We start from the raw sequence: 15,916 nt of genomic DNA, 5'->3' as shown, positions 1-15,916 counted from the left end.
GTTTCTTTATCGTTATGGGGATAACCTCTCTCCTCCTCCAGATATCCCGGATCCCTGGACGACGTCCTGGCGGGTCACGTGACCGACCTCAGCGACCCGCAGCAGAAGCGCCTGTTCCATCACTTCCTGTCTCTGTCCACGGGCGGCGGGAAACACCAGGTGGGTCTGGTTCCTCCCACCGGACCTCCCCCGGGTCCGGCTGGCCCAGTGGTCGGTGCTGGTTCTGGTGCTGGTTCTGGTTCTGGTTCTGGTTCTGGTCGTCTGTCTGACGGGTTTCTGTGTTGCAGATCCTGGAGGACTTGGACACGTCGCTGCTGCTCAGCCTGAAACACCCGCGGGCTTCGATCCGGCGGGCGGCGCTGGACCGGCTGGTGGAGGCGGCACCGTCCGGACAGGTCCGACCTCCGTCCTCGCAGGAAGTGGTGGTGGTGACATAGACATAAAAACGTAGACGCCACATCGAGTTCTGAGCCGTACGTCAACGTTGCCGCCATATTGGATGTTCAAGACTGCGCTGTAAACTAATACAAGTTAATGGACTTATTTTCATAAAGCGCCTTAAATAAAGCGTCTACCAAGAAATTTACGCTTTACATTTTACTAATATACTTGGGAAACAGTTAGGCACCAAATATAATATATTACATTTTCTCAGATGGCAAAAATAAGAACTTTATTGATCCCACATTGGAGTAATTCATGTTTATCAGCTATAGAGAACAAGGTAGTGCCAAAAAACAATAAATATATATAAAACAAAAATAAGAAAAATACAGAAACATATTTTCTCATCAACAAAACATATTTTACATAAACATATTAAAAAAATTTCAAGTAACAAAATAAAATATTTGAACCATTTTTCAGATTTTTCAGTTATTTTATTGTCTGAAGAATGGTTCAAATATGTTATTTTGTTATTTGAAAAATGTTAAATTTGTTTTGTTGATGAGAAAATATGTTTCTCTATTTGTCTTATTTTTGTGAGGGGGGATATATATTGTTTTTCGGCACTACCTTGTTCTCTATAGCTGATATAACATGAATTACTCCTATGTGGGATCAATAAAGTTCTTATTTTTGCCATCTGATAAATTAAATATATTATATTTGGTGCCTAACTGTTTCCCAAGTATATTAGTGCGTGTGTGAATGAATAAATGAGACGTAAAACGTACATTTCTTTGTAGAAAGTCACTTTATGAAAATAAGTCAATTTACTTTATTAGTTTATTTATTAGTTTACAGCGCAGTCTTGCCACATCCAATATGGCGGCGACGTTGACGTATCAGCAGCAGGGGGCATGAACACTCGATTGGGCGTCTACGTATATATGTCTATGGCGGTGAACCCCAGGGCTCGGTTCTGGGGCCCTGAGGTTCAGACCGATCTGGAACCGTTCTAACACTCCTCTGTCTCCCGCCAGCAGCTGGGTCTGGACCGGGACTTCCTGAAGGAGGCGGTGGCCGAGCGTCTGCAGGACGACGTCCCGGAGGTGGTTCTGGCCGCGCTCAGGGTTCTGCAGGTCAGTACGGAGCCGGGTCACGGTTCCCGGTCACGGTTCCCGGGGAGGGTCCCTGGCAGCGCCGTCTGGGAGATTTGTGAGGCCCTGTGCGAATCGGTCCTCGTTTCTCGTTTAATTATTTATTCAAACAGGTTAAAACAAAAACAAAAAAATAATCAGAATACATAAAATGTATATACCGAAAAAAAAAAAAAAACATACGCAAAACAAAGCAAATTAAAGAGACAAATCTATATAGACAAATATTTCCTGTTTGAAAGGGTGTAGGATGAAGTTTCAAAAAACTTTTCTAGTCCTACCCCTTCTAATGTTCTGTTTTTACCATTTCTTCATTTCACAGAACTTCTAAAAGAAAAGCATAAAAGAAAAGAAAAGGTGGTTCAGCTGAGCAAGGCACTTTGGTCACTGGCTGTCAGTTCATGTGTCCATTTCCGTTTTGTATCCATAAAGAGTATTGATTTTAAAGATTTGTTTAAACTTACTAGCGCGCTACGCCAGCGCGCGCGAAAGTTTTGGGTTTTTCGGGTCGGATCGGGTGCCTATGTGCAATTTTAACTCTCCAATTAGCAAATTACTGAGAGAGACTTATATATTAGTGACATAGGGGCCTAACTCAACTGACATTATATAGTGTGTGATTCATTCCAGTTCTTTTTATAACCCTTTTATTTCCTGAAAAAGATCTAAAACTGAAAAAAGATGTGTAACTGAAAAAAAGATCTGATACTGAAGAAAAAAAATTGAAACTGTAAAAAAATAAGTTCATGATCAAAACTTGAATTTTCAGGTTCAAATTTTATTTTCAAATTAGCAAAACTTTTGGCCTTGATTTGGCTCCATATCTTTTCTGAACCCAAGTGCACGACACCAGACAGGGTTAAACTTTGGCCAAAAACACGGCGTAGTTTAATTTGTAAAACACAAAAAACTTCTGCAGGGAATCTACAGAGAGATTTACTGGTTTCTCCTCAGGTGCTGCTGGACGGCGAGGACGGCGTGGACGGCGAGGACTCCGTGTCGTGGCTGCTGTCCCTGCTGCTCAGAGCCGATGCGTCGGAGCCTCAGCGCTGGTCAGTGAAGCCCCCGCCGGTCCGGTTGGTGCTGCCTTCAGGGCCCGGCGGGACTCTGAGCTCTGTCTGGTCTCCCTCAGGCGGCCCGTGCTGGAGGAGACGGTGCGTTCGCTGTCCCACCCCAGGCTGGGAAAGGCGGACGGCGAGCTGCTGCAGAAGACCGGCTGGAGACTCCTGCCCTTCCTGGTGGTCACGTCCACGCAGACGCAGCTGGCCCGGGACCTGGCCCACTCCCCCCTGCTCACCCGACACCCCCTCACCCAAAACTGGGCCCAAGGTGACGCACCGGTGACCGTTAGCTCTGACACTTTGAAACCTGTAGTGTAGTCGGAGGTAGGGGTGGGTATTGGGAAGGACCTCACGATACGATACGCATCACGATACTTGAGCCACGATACGATACACATTGCGATATCCCGATTATGCGATATCCCGATTATTATATTCTACATAGTTCACCGAATTTAAAAATGCATTAGACATCTTAAAATCCAAGTTGTATATATGTACATCAGATGATAGTGATGGATCTTAAAATCCAAGTTGCACGTTCATCAGATTATAGTGACAATTCATGGGACAAACTGAGTCAAAACAATGTTTTATTATAACTATACAAGCTAAAGTTACAACATATTTGTATATGTTTTTCATATTATTTACATCATATGAAATTAACATTAAATTTAGTATGAGGTTGCTTTAATTATGTGGCAAATGATAATAAACACAAGAAAGATGGAACTAAAACCAGGGACAGGCACAGTGATCAGTCAGTATAGATATAAATCCATAAATAAATAAACCTCTGTCCATTATTTTTCATTTTTTAAGGACAGGCAATTGTGTTATATAAAAAATAAATTATAAGATGAAATAAAACGTGAAATAAAACCTGAGCTCAGTGCAGGGCCCTCCCAGGGTTGGTAGATGGAGCAATGCCCAGGACTGTCACTTAGGTAGGAGCACTGGGTGATATAATGGGAAAAAAATCGGGGATAAAAAATATTTAAAAAAAAAAATTGATATTCAAATTTTGAATATCGATATTGAATCGGCTGGAAAAGTATCGCGATATATTGCCATATCGATATTTTTGCCCACCCCTAGTCGGAGGTAGTATGGTGTGCAGACGGCTAATTTCTTTCCTAATTTAAGTATTTAAATTAATCTGCCTCGTGTATCAAACCTGAGGGCCTTGAGGGTCACACGTCGTCTCGTATGTAGAGGCTGGTTTGACGTAAAGATCCGTCTTGTCTTCTCAGAGCTGGACAAAGTGATGAAGAGGAGCTCTGAGCCCGACTTCGTCGGGTCGGCCAACCAGCGCCTCGTCTCCACGCTGGCCGGGAACCTGGCCCACATGGAGCACTTCGCCAAGCGGGAGGCGGTGAGTGGTTCTGTCGGCCCGGTCTCAGACGGTACCAGGGACCATGACTGAATACCACGCCTTTGTTTTAGTACCCCTCCTATATTATGTATCACAATTTACAGACCACCCAAGCATTCTACCTCTTTTATTAGTGAATTTTCAGACTTACTGTCAATAATGATAATAATGCTCACCTCATACCATCATATTATAATTCATTTAATTTTTCATTTTATTCTTTATTTCATTCAAAAAATAAAACAAACAATTCAATACAAATTCAAATGTTCATAAATTGTGAATGAAAAGGGAGCAGAAAGAAGAAGAATCTTATCTAATCTGCCCATTTTTCCAAAAAATAAATTCACAAATAACATAAATAAAAAAAAAAAAAACAACAACTAAGTAAATAAAAAACTAAAATAAAATAAAATTACAGCCGTCTATGGGTATGTCAATCAAACTTAACTAACATATTTCATTATATTTACTTAACATACAGGATTTAATTGTTCTTTTGAATGTAATGTTTCTAATGAATTTTTTAAACCTTTTAAACTGCCTGGATTTTAAACACGTCACACAGCCTACCCACAACAGAGGACACACCCTGGACCTGCTCATAACTCATGGTGTTTCCACTGGTGTTTCCTCTGTTGTCGACTTGGCTGTGTCTGACCATTTCTGTGTCTTTTTTAACATCACCAGTTTTATCCAACGGGAGGCCCCAGTGAGAACTGTGACGAAACGATATCTGACTCCTGAAGTGGCTGCAAATCGAGATTTTACACAGCGCTCCCGAAAAAATTTTACCTGCACCCTGTGATCTTATTGTCCACAATTTTAACAGTAAACTCAAATCAAGTCTTGATTTAGTGGCTCCACTTTTAATGAAAATTGTAAGAAACAAACCAACACCCCTGTGGAGAAATGATTAAATTAGAAAATTGAAAAGAATCTGCAGGTGCGCTAAAAGGAAATGGAGAAAGACCAAAATTACAGTTCACTACGAGATACTTCCTGAACAACTCATAACCTACAATAACGCAGTCAAACTGGCAAGAACTTCCCATTTCACAAAACTCATAACTGATCATTAAAACAACCCCAAAATCCTGTTCTCCACCATTGATCTTTTAATTACCGCTGATTCTAACAAGTTCTCCATAGCACCAACGGCTTCCCTATGCAAGGACTTTGCAGACCAGTTCAGAAGCAAGATTGATGCTGTTAGATCAAGTCTTTTATTACAACTGAACACATGTGTCCCGTCTGCAGCTGGAGCAGCTGGCGGGGCTGGTCCAGCAGCGGGGGTCCGGTCTCCGGGACCGGGCCTCCTTCCTGGTCCTGGTCCAGACTCTGCTGCAGAGCCTGACCCAGCTGAGTGAGACGGAGCACCTGCTGACGGCCCAGAGAGTCTACGCCGCCCTGGAGCCCCCCCTGCTGGAGGCCGCCGGGACGCCCCGCACCCAGGTGAGCCTCGGACCCGCGCCCGCCCCGCCCCGGTGCATTGTGGGTCTGGTAGGCGGTGGTTCTGATCTTGTTTTGCTGCGTGTGGTGACAGGAAGCTGAGCCGGCGGTCTCGGTGCCCCCGTCCTTCTCTGAGGCCGTGACGTTGTACCTGCGCCGGTGTGAGAGCCAGACCGGCCCGGTGGACCCCGGGGACCCGGACTACACACGGGTCCTCATGGCTCTGCTGCAGGACTTCATCTCCTCACTCAGGTGTCCCAGCACCGCCTTCAGAGGTGAGAGGTCACGGGTACCTGGTGGTCCAGACCCTGGTGGTCCAGATCCAGACCCCCAGGTCCAGACCCAGACCCTGGTATTCTCTAGAGCAGTGATCTACGGTTTTCTTTCTTTCTTTCTTTTTTTCTTTCTTTCTTTCTTCCTTCTTTCTTTTTTCTTTCTTTCTTTCTTTTTTCTCTTTCTTCCTTCTTTCTTTTTTCTCTTTCTTTCTTTCTTTCTTTCTTCCTTCTTTCTTTTTTCTCTTTCTTTCTTTTTTCCTTTTTTTCTTTCTTTCTTTTTTCCTTCTTTCTTTTTTTTCTTTCTTTCTTTCTTTCTTTTTTTTCTTTCTTTCTTTCTTCCTTCTTTCTTTTTTTTCTTTCTTTCTTTCTTTCTTTCTTTCTTCTTTCTTTTTTCTCTTTCTTCCTTCTTTCTTTTTTCTCTTTCTTCCTTCTTTCTTTTCTTTCTTTCTTTCTTTCTTTCTTTCTTTCTTTCTTTCTTCCTTCTTTTTTCTCTTTCTTTCTTTCTTTCTTTCTTTCTTTCTTTTTTCCTTTTTTTCTTTCTTTCTTCCTTCTTTCTTTCTTTCTTTCTTTTTTCCTTCTTTCTTTTTTCTCTTTCTTCCTTCCTTTTTCACCTTTCTTTCTTTCTTTTTTTCCTTTCTTTCTTTCTTTCTTTCTTTCTTTCTGAAAAAATAAATAGAAAGGGAAAAGAAAAAGAAGAATTTCTGTAGAATAAATCATTTCTGTAGCATCCCCGACTCTCAAACTGTTCATAATGTTTTTATTCCTTGGATGTAAATACACTGCAAACACACCGTAAGAGCTAGAAAGGAATAGAATAAAATAGTTAGTCTTTCTACATTCATATAAGTTTCATTTAACTTAAATACAGACCAACACAGCTGCTGCTCGGTAATAAAAGCTACCGCTAACCACAATACATGAGTAACCATGGCAACCAAACTCAAGCTGGACATAAATACGGCATAAAATTTGCAAAGAAAACAAATCCTTATCAGCACACACTTTCTACTGCCGTTAAACTTTAACCGTTAAAGTCCGAAGCGCCGGATGTTTACAGCCTTCAAAATAAAAGCACTAAATATCGGTCTCCTTAATATATAACAAATAGAATAAAAGCGTGGCTTTAAATATTGTTAATGAGAAAACAAACATAAAAACACATTTATAGAAATACTCATATTAAAGGTAATTTACAATTTCAAATATTTAATTTTTTCGAAAATGTTTAATTATTAATTATTATTACTTATTTATTATTATTATTATTGTTATTACTATAGAGAAAATACAACAGTTGCTGATCTTGTCATTTTATTTCGTTTTTATTAGTGATGCACCGATTGTTCGGTAACCGAAATTGTTCGGCCGAAAATGGTAAAAAAACACTTTCGCTGTTCGGTGGAATAAGTGGGAAAAAAACGAACAATTAATAACGGCGTTGTAAAATAAGGAAATAGACTGGCCGCTCCCGTACCGGTTGCACCACAAACATAAACATAACATTCACCAGGAGGTGGAACCAAAACAACATAATGCTGGGAAATTAAAAAATGTTTAGTTTTTTATGTTAAATAAATATTTTCTACCTTGTAATTTTGTAAAAGATTTTTTTCTTTGAAAAGCATGCCTAAATCAAATTTATTTGATTTATGCAATGGTGAAAAAATTGGCAAAATAAATGAAAAACTGCTGAAGAACCATGTTCGGTATTGTTCGGTATTCGGCCAAGTGTTTATTATTATTTTCGGTTTCGGCCACAAATTTTCATTTCGGTGCATCACTAGTTTTTATCAGCTACACCTTTAGATTGGGCCATGAAAATATTGAAAAACAGACATTAAACCAGTCCGCGGAACAGGAAAAAGATTGGGGACCACTGGTTTAGAGGACCTGCAGGTCTGGATCTGGACCCTAGTGGTCCCTACAGGACCTGCAGGTCTGGTTCTGATGTCCCCCCTCTTCCAGGGGAGGCCTGGTGGAACCCGGAGAAGCTGGACTCCAACACCTGCTGCTACCTGGGTCTGCTGGGCCGCGTGTTCGGTCTGGTTCTGGAGGGTTCTGCCGAGGGCCCGGCGTCCCGCGGCTTCAGGGACCTGATGAAGCTGCTGGTGCAGGTGCACCTCCCCGAACCCGCCTCCGTCTTCAGCTTCCTGTCCCTGCTGTGGGGGTACGGCGGTAACCACGGCGACCAGCTGGACCTGAAGGTGGGCGTGGTCCTGCAGACGCGGGCGCTGTACATGGGCGGAGCCCTGCTGAGCTCACAGACCCCTGCAGCGCTGGAGAAGCTGACAGCTGCAGAGTCTCCAGGTGAGAGTCGGGGACACAGACATATACATGGACATACACACACAGACATATACACACACAGACATATACACACACAGACATATACACACACAGACATATACACACACAGACATATACACACACAGACATATACACACACAGACATATACACACACAGACATGTACACACACAGACATATACACACACAGACATATACACACACAGACATATACACACACAGACATATACACACACAGACATATACACACACAGACATGTACACACACAGACATATACACACACAGACATGTACACACACAGACATGTACACACACAGACATGTACACACACAGACATGTACACACACAGACATGTACACACACAGACATGTACACACACAGACATGTACACACAGACATATACACACACAGACATATACACACACAGACATGTACACACACAGACATATACACACACAGACATATACACACACACAGACATATACACACACACAGACATATACACACACAGACATATACACACACAGACATATACACACACAGACATGTACACACAGACATATACACACACAGACATGTACACACACAGACATGTACACACACAGACATGTACACACACAGACATGTACACACACAGACATGTACACACACAGACATGTACACACACAGACATGTACACACACAGACATGTACACACACAGACATATACACACACAGACATGTACACACACAGACATGTACACACACAGACATGTACACACACAGACATGTACACACACAGACATATACACACACAGACATATACACACACAGACATGTACACACACAGACATATACACACACACAGACATATACACACACAGACATATACACACACAGACATGTACACACAGACATGTACACACACAGACATATACACACACAGACATATACACACACAGACATGTACACACACAGACATATACACACACAGACATATACACACACAGACATATACACACACAGACATGTACACACACAGACATATACACACACAGACATATACACACACAGACATATACACACACAGACATATACACACACAGACATATACACACACAGACATGTACACACACAGACATGTACACACACAGACATGTACACACACAGACATGTACACACACAGACATGTACACACACAGACATGTACACACACAGACATGTACACACACAGACATGTACACACACAGACATGTACACACAGACATATACACACACAGACATATACACACACAGACATGTACACACACAGACATATACACACACAGACATATACACACACACAGACATATACACACACACAGACATATACACACACAGACATATACACACACAGACATGTACACACAGACATGTACACACACAGACATGTACACACACAGACATGTACACACACAGACATGTACACACACAGACATGTACACACACAGACATGTACACACACAGACATGTACACACACAGACATGTACACACACAGACATATACACACACAGACATATACACACACAGACATGTACACACACAGACATGTACACACACAGACATGTACACACACAGACATGTACACACACAGACATATACACACACAGACATATACACACACAGACATGTACACACACAGACATATACACACACACAGACATATACACACACACAGACATATACACACACAGACATATACACACACAGACATGTACACACAGACATGTACACACACAGACATATACACACACAGACATATACACACACACAGACATATACACACACAGACATATACACACACAGACATGTACACACAGACATGTACACACACAGACATGTACACACACAGACATATACACACACAGACATATACACACACAGACATATACACACACAGACATGTACACACAGACATGTACACACACAGACATGTACACACACAGACATGTACACACACAGACATGTACACACACAGACATGTACACACACAGACATATACACACACAGACATATACACACACAGACATATACACACACAGACATGTACACACACAGACATGTACACACACAGACATGTACACACACAGACATGTACACACACAGACATATACACACACAGACATATACACACACAGACATATACACACACAGACATGTACACACACAGACATGTACACACACAGACATGTACACACACAGACATGTACACACACAGACATGTACACACACAGACATGTACACACAGACATATACACACACAGACATATACACACACAGACATGTACACACACAGACATGTACACACACAGACATATACACACACAGACATATACACACACAGACATATACACACACAGACATATACACACACAGACATATACACACACAGACATGTACACACAGACATATACACACACAGACATGTACACACACAGACATGTACACACACAGACATGTACACACACAGACATGTACACACACAGACATATACACACACAGACATATACACACACAGACATGTACACACACAGACATATACACACACACAGACATATACACACACACAGACATATACACACACAGACATGTACACACACAGACATATACACACACACAGACATATACACACACACAGACATATACACACACAGACATGTACACACAGACATGTACACACACAGACATGTACACACACAGACATATACACACACAGACATATACACACACACAGACATATACACACACACAGACATATACACACACACAGACATATACACACACAGACATATACACACACAGACATGTACACACAGACATGTACACACACAGACATGTACACACACAGACATGTACACACACAGACATGTACACACACAGACATGTACACACAGACATGTACACACACAGACATGTACACACACAGACATGTACACACACAGACATGTACACACACAGACATATACACACACAGACATATACACACACAGACATGTATACACACAGACGTATACACACAGACGTATACACACACAGACATATACACACAGACATGTACACATAAACATATATATAGACGTATACACACACAGACATATACACACAGACATGTACACATAAACATATATATAGACGTATACACACAGACGTATACACACACAGACGTATACACACACAGACATATACACACACACAGACATATACACACACACAGACATATACACACACACAGACATATACACACACACAGACATGTACACACACAGACATGTACACACACAGACATATACACACACACAGACATATACACACACACAGACACACAGACATATACACACACACAGACATATACACACACACAGACATGTATACACACAGACGTATACACACAGACGTATACACACAGACGTATACACACACAGACATGAGGGCGGGGCGTCGGCTCCCGGACCAGTGGTGTTAACATCCCCGTGTGTTTCCCCTCAGTGGTCCCGTCTCTGCTCTGCTGCCTCTCCTCCACCGTGCGGGAGGTCCGACGGGCCGCCCTGGCCGCCCTGGGCAGCCTATCAGGAGCCAGCGGCTCTCCCTTCCAGCCAATCACAGAGCGGCTCCTGCAGACGGGGGAGGAGATCAGCACCGACCCGGCGTACCTGAGCACGGTGAGTCCGGAGGAGGAACATCTCTTTGTTTTATTTAATTATTATTATCTACATTATTGTTACCATCATTATTATTTTTATTTATTTATTTGTTATTGTTGTATTTCATTATTATATTATTTATCTACATTATTGTTACCATCATTATTTTAATTAATTTATTATTGTTTTATTTCATTATTATATTATATATATTAGTATTATCTACATTATTGTTACCATCATTATTTTAATTTATTTATTAATTATTGGTTGATGTTTTTTTTTTTATTAACATATGGGTGTAATAAAATGTCAATTTTTAAATTAATGACAAAATATATAAAAATATGTTTAAAAAAATCTTGGAAGAAAATTTCTACCATGTGTGAATTTATTATTAATTATCTACATTATTGTTACCATCATTATTTTAATTAATTTTAATTAATTTTTTTACTTTTTTATTTTTTTGCCACATGGACGTATTAATTAAACTGTCAATTTTTAAATTAATGACAAAATATATAAAAATATGTTTTAAAAAAAATCTTGGAGGAAAATTTCTAACTTATTTTAAGTTATTTATAAATTTTTATTTTTTTTAATTTCTTTATTTCTTTATTTTTTGCCACATGGGCGTATACTGTATTAAAATGTCCATGTTTAAATCAATGAGAAAAATATGTTTTTAAAAAAAGATCTTAGAGGAAACAATCTGATCCTGATCGTTTAAGTCTGATCTGATCAATGATGTTGGATATAAAAGATCTGGATGTTCGGTACCAACCGTGGGGGGTTTCTGGGTCCCTGCAGGCGCTGGGCGTCCTCCACGACGAGTCTTCGTGCAGCAAGCCGTCGGCGGCGCAGAGGAAGCTGCAGGCGGCGCTGCAGCAGCTGCTGCGCTGCGTCCAGAGCCGCAGCTGCCCGTCGTACAGCAGCGCCGCCCTGCTGGACGCGCTGGGCCTCGTCAGCGGAACGGTGAGCAGGAACCGGACACGTTAACACGTTACACCTCAGTTCTCTCACGGAACGAGAAAGAGAAACTGCTCGGTTGTTAAGATGTTTATATTCATTTAATATACAAATGTGTTGAGACACTTAACAAAGAAAAAGGGAAATTCAAGCTGCTGGTAGATTTAATTTTATTTTTCAAATGCTATTTTATTTGATTTCTCTTTTATTTTTTTTTGCAGTCCTTCTTTTACTTAACCCTTGTACTGTGTTTGGGTCAAAATGACCTAATTCTCCTGTTCCTTCTTTCCTCCTGCTCTCTCCTTCCTTCTTCCCTTCCTCTTTTCTCCCTTCTTTCCTTTTTCCCTTTTTTTCTCCCTTCCTTCCTTCCTTCCTTCCTTCCTTCCTTCCTTCCTTCCTTCTGCTCTCTCCTTCCTTCTTCCCTTACTCTTTTCTCCCTTCCTTCCTTCTTTCCTTCCTTCCTTCCTTCCTTCCTTCCTTCCTTCCTTCCTTCCTTCCTTCATTCCTTCCATCCTTCCTTCATTCCTTCCATCCTTCTTTACTCCCTTCCTCTTTTCTTCCTTCCTTCCTTCCTTCCTTCTTCTCTCTCCTTCCTTCTTCCCTTCCTCTTTTCTCCCTTCCTTCCTTCCTTCCTTCCTTCCTTCCTTCCTTCCTTCCTTCCTTATTTCCTCCTGCTCTCTCCTTCCTTCCTTCCTTCCTTCCTTCCTTCCATCCTTCTTTTCTCCCTTCCTTCCTTCCTTCCTTCCTTCCTTCCTTCCTTCCTTATTTCCTCCTGCTCTCTCCTTCCTTCTTCCCTTCCTCTTTTCTCCCTTCCTTCCTTCCTTCCTTCCATCCTTCTTTTCTCCCTTCCTTCCTTCCTTCCTTCCTTCCTTCCTTCCTTTCTTCCTTCCTTCCTTCTTTCCTCCTGCTCTCTCCTTCCTTCCTTCCTTCCTTCCTTCCTTCCTTCTTTACTCCCTTCCTTCCTTCCTTCCTTCCTTTTTTCCTCCTGCTCTCTCCTTCCTTCTTCCCTTCCTTCCTTCCATCCTTCTTTTCTCCCTTCCTTCCTTCCTTCCTTCCTTCCTTCCTTCTGCTCTCTCCTTCCTTCTTCCCTTACTCTTTTCTCCCTTCCATCCTTCCTTCATTCCTTCCATCCTTCTTTACTCCCTTCCTCTTTTCTTCCTTCCTTCTTCTCTCTCCTTCCTTCTTCCCTTCCTCTTTTCTCCCTTCCTTCCTTCCTTCCTTCCTTCCTTCCTTCCTTATTTCCTCCTGCTCTCTCCTTCCTTCCTTCCTTCCTTCCTTCCATCCTTCTTTTCTCCCTTCCTTCCTTCCTTCCTTCCTTCCTTCCTTCCTTCCTTCCATCCTTCTTTTCTCCCTCCCTTCCTTCCTTCCTTCCTTCCTTCCTTCTGCTCTCTCCTTCCTTCTTCCCTTACTCTTTTCTCCCTTCCTTCCTTCCTTCCTTCCTTCCTTCCTTCCTTCCTTCCTTCCTTCCTTCCATCCTTCCTTCATTCCTTCCATCCTTCTTTACTCCCTTCCTCTTTTCTTCCTTCCTTCCTTCCTTCCTTCCTTCTTCTCTCTCCTTCCTTCTTCCCTTCCTCTTTTCTCCCTTCCTTCCTTCCTTCCTTCCTTCCTTCCTTCCTTCCATCCTTCTTTTCTCCCTTCCTTCCTTCCTTCCTTCCTTCCTTCCTTCCTTCCTTCCTTATTTCCTCCTGCTCTCTCCTTCCTTCTTCCCTTCCTCTTTTCTCCCTTCCTTCCTTCCTTCCTTCCTTCCTTCCTTCCTTCCATCCTTCTTTTCTCCCTTCCTTCCTTCCTTCCTTCCTTCCTTCCTTCCTTCCTTCCTTATTTCCTCCTGCTCTCTCCTTCCTTCTTCCCTTCCTCTTTTCTCCCTTCCTTCCTTCCTTCCTTCCTTCCTTCCTTTCTTCCTTCCTTCCTTCTTTACTCCCTTCCTTCCTTCCTTCCTTCCTTTTTTCCTCCTGCTCTCTCCTTCCTTCTTCCCTTCCTTCCTTCCATCCTTCTTTTCTCCCTTCCTTCCTTCCTTCCTTCCTTCCTTCTTTACTCCCTTCCTTCCTTCCTTCCTTCCTTTTTTCCTCCTGCTCTCTCCTTCCTTCTTCCCTTCCTTCCTTCCATCCTTCTTTTCTCCCTTCCTTCCTTCCTTCCTTCCTTCCTTCCTTTCTTCCTTCCTTCCTTCTTTCCTCCTGCTCTCTCCTTCCTTCCTTCCTTCCTTCCTTCCTTCCTTCCTTCCTTCCTTCTTTACTCCCTTCCTTCCTTCCTTCCTTTTTTCCTCCTGCTCTCTCCTTCCTTCCTTCCTTCCTTCCTTCCTTCCATCCTTCTTTTCTCCCTTCTGTCCTTCTTTACTCCCTTCTTCTTTCCTTCCTTCCTTCTTTCCTTCCTTCCTTCATTCCTTCCTTCCTTATTTCCTCCTGCTCTCTCCTTCCTTCCTTCCTTCCTTCCTTCTGCTCTCTCCTTCCTTCTTCCCTTCCTCTTTTCTCCCTTCCTTCTTTCCTTGTTTTCTCCCTTCCTTCCTTCCTTCCTTCCTTCCTTCCTTCCTTGTTTTCTCCCTTCCTTCCTTCCTTCCTTCCTTCCTTCCTTTTCTCCCTTCCTTCCTTCCTTCCTTCCTTCCTTCCTTCCTTCTTTCCTTCCTTCCTTCTTTCCTTCCTTCTTCCCTTCCTCTTTTCTCCCTTCCTTCCTTCTTTCCTTGTTTTCTCCCTTCCTTCCTTCCTTCCTTCCTCCTGCTCTCTCCTTCCTTCTTCCCTTCCTCTTTTCTCCCTTCCTTCCTTCTTTCCTTGTTTCCTTCCTTCCTTCCTTCTTTTCTCCCTTCCTTCCTTCTTTCCTTGTTTCCTTCCTTCTTTTCTTCCTTCCTTCCTTCTTTCCTTGTTTTCTCCCTTCCTTCCTTCTTTCCTTGTTTCCTTCCTTCTTTTCTTCCTTCCTTCCTTCTTTCCTTGTTTTCTCCCTTCCTTCCTTCTTTCCTTGTTTCCTTCCTTCTTTTCTCCCTTCCTTCCTTCTTTCCTTGTTTCCTTCCTTCCTTCCTTCTTTTCTCCCTTCCTTCCTTCTTTCCTTGTTTCCTTCCTTCTTTTCTTCCTTCCTTCCTTCCTTCCTTCTTTTCTTCCTTCCTTCCTTCTTTCCTTGTTTTCTCCCTTCCTTCCTTCCTTCCTTCCTTCCTTCCTTCCTTCCTTCCTTCCTTCTTCTCTCCTTTCTTCCTTCTTTCAATGTATACAATAATGATGTTCTGGACCCTGGCTTGAGTACATTTCCTCTAACTGGACCTGGTTGATGGTTCCGGTGGGTTCTGAT

General features: G+C 42.2%; 1 protein-coding gene across 1 annotated transcript in view; it reads left to right on the top strand.

Annotated features, from left to right (window-relative positions):
- The window catches only part of heatr1 (HEAT repeat containing 1), a 66,664-nt gene that overhangs the window by 24,194 nt on the left and 26,554 nt on the right, over positions 1-15,916 (top strand). The window contains 11 exon segments of the mRNA XM_061709175.1: positions 42-159; positions 288-395; positions 1,428-1,526; positions 2,499-2,596; positions 2,677-2,873; positions 3,862-3,983; positions 5,244-5,438; positions 5,530-5,710; positions 7,676-8,017; positions 11,523-11,695; positions 12,491-12,655. Coding sequence (XP_061565159.1) covers positions 42-159; positions 288-395; positions 1,428-1,526; positions 2,499-2,596; positions 2,677-2,873; positions 3,862-3,983; positions 5,244-5,438; positions 5,530-5,710; positions 7,676-8,017; positions 11,523-11,695; positions 12,491-12,655 — 1,798 coding nt within the window.

The sequence above is a fragment of the Cololabis saira genome, chromosome 19, assembly GCF_033807715.1.
Source record: "Cololabis saira isolate AMF1-May2022 chromosome 19, fColSai1.1, whole genome shotgun sequence".
Lineage (NCBI taxonomy): Eukaryota > Metazoa > Chordata > Actinopteri > Beloniformes > Belonidae > Cololabis > Cololabis saira.
Note: the sequence above shows the minus strand (reverse complement) of the source record. Positions and strands in the feature narration are given on the sequence as shown.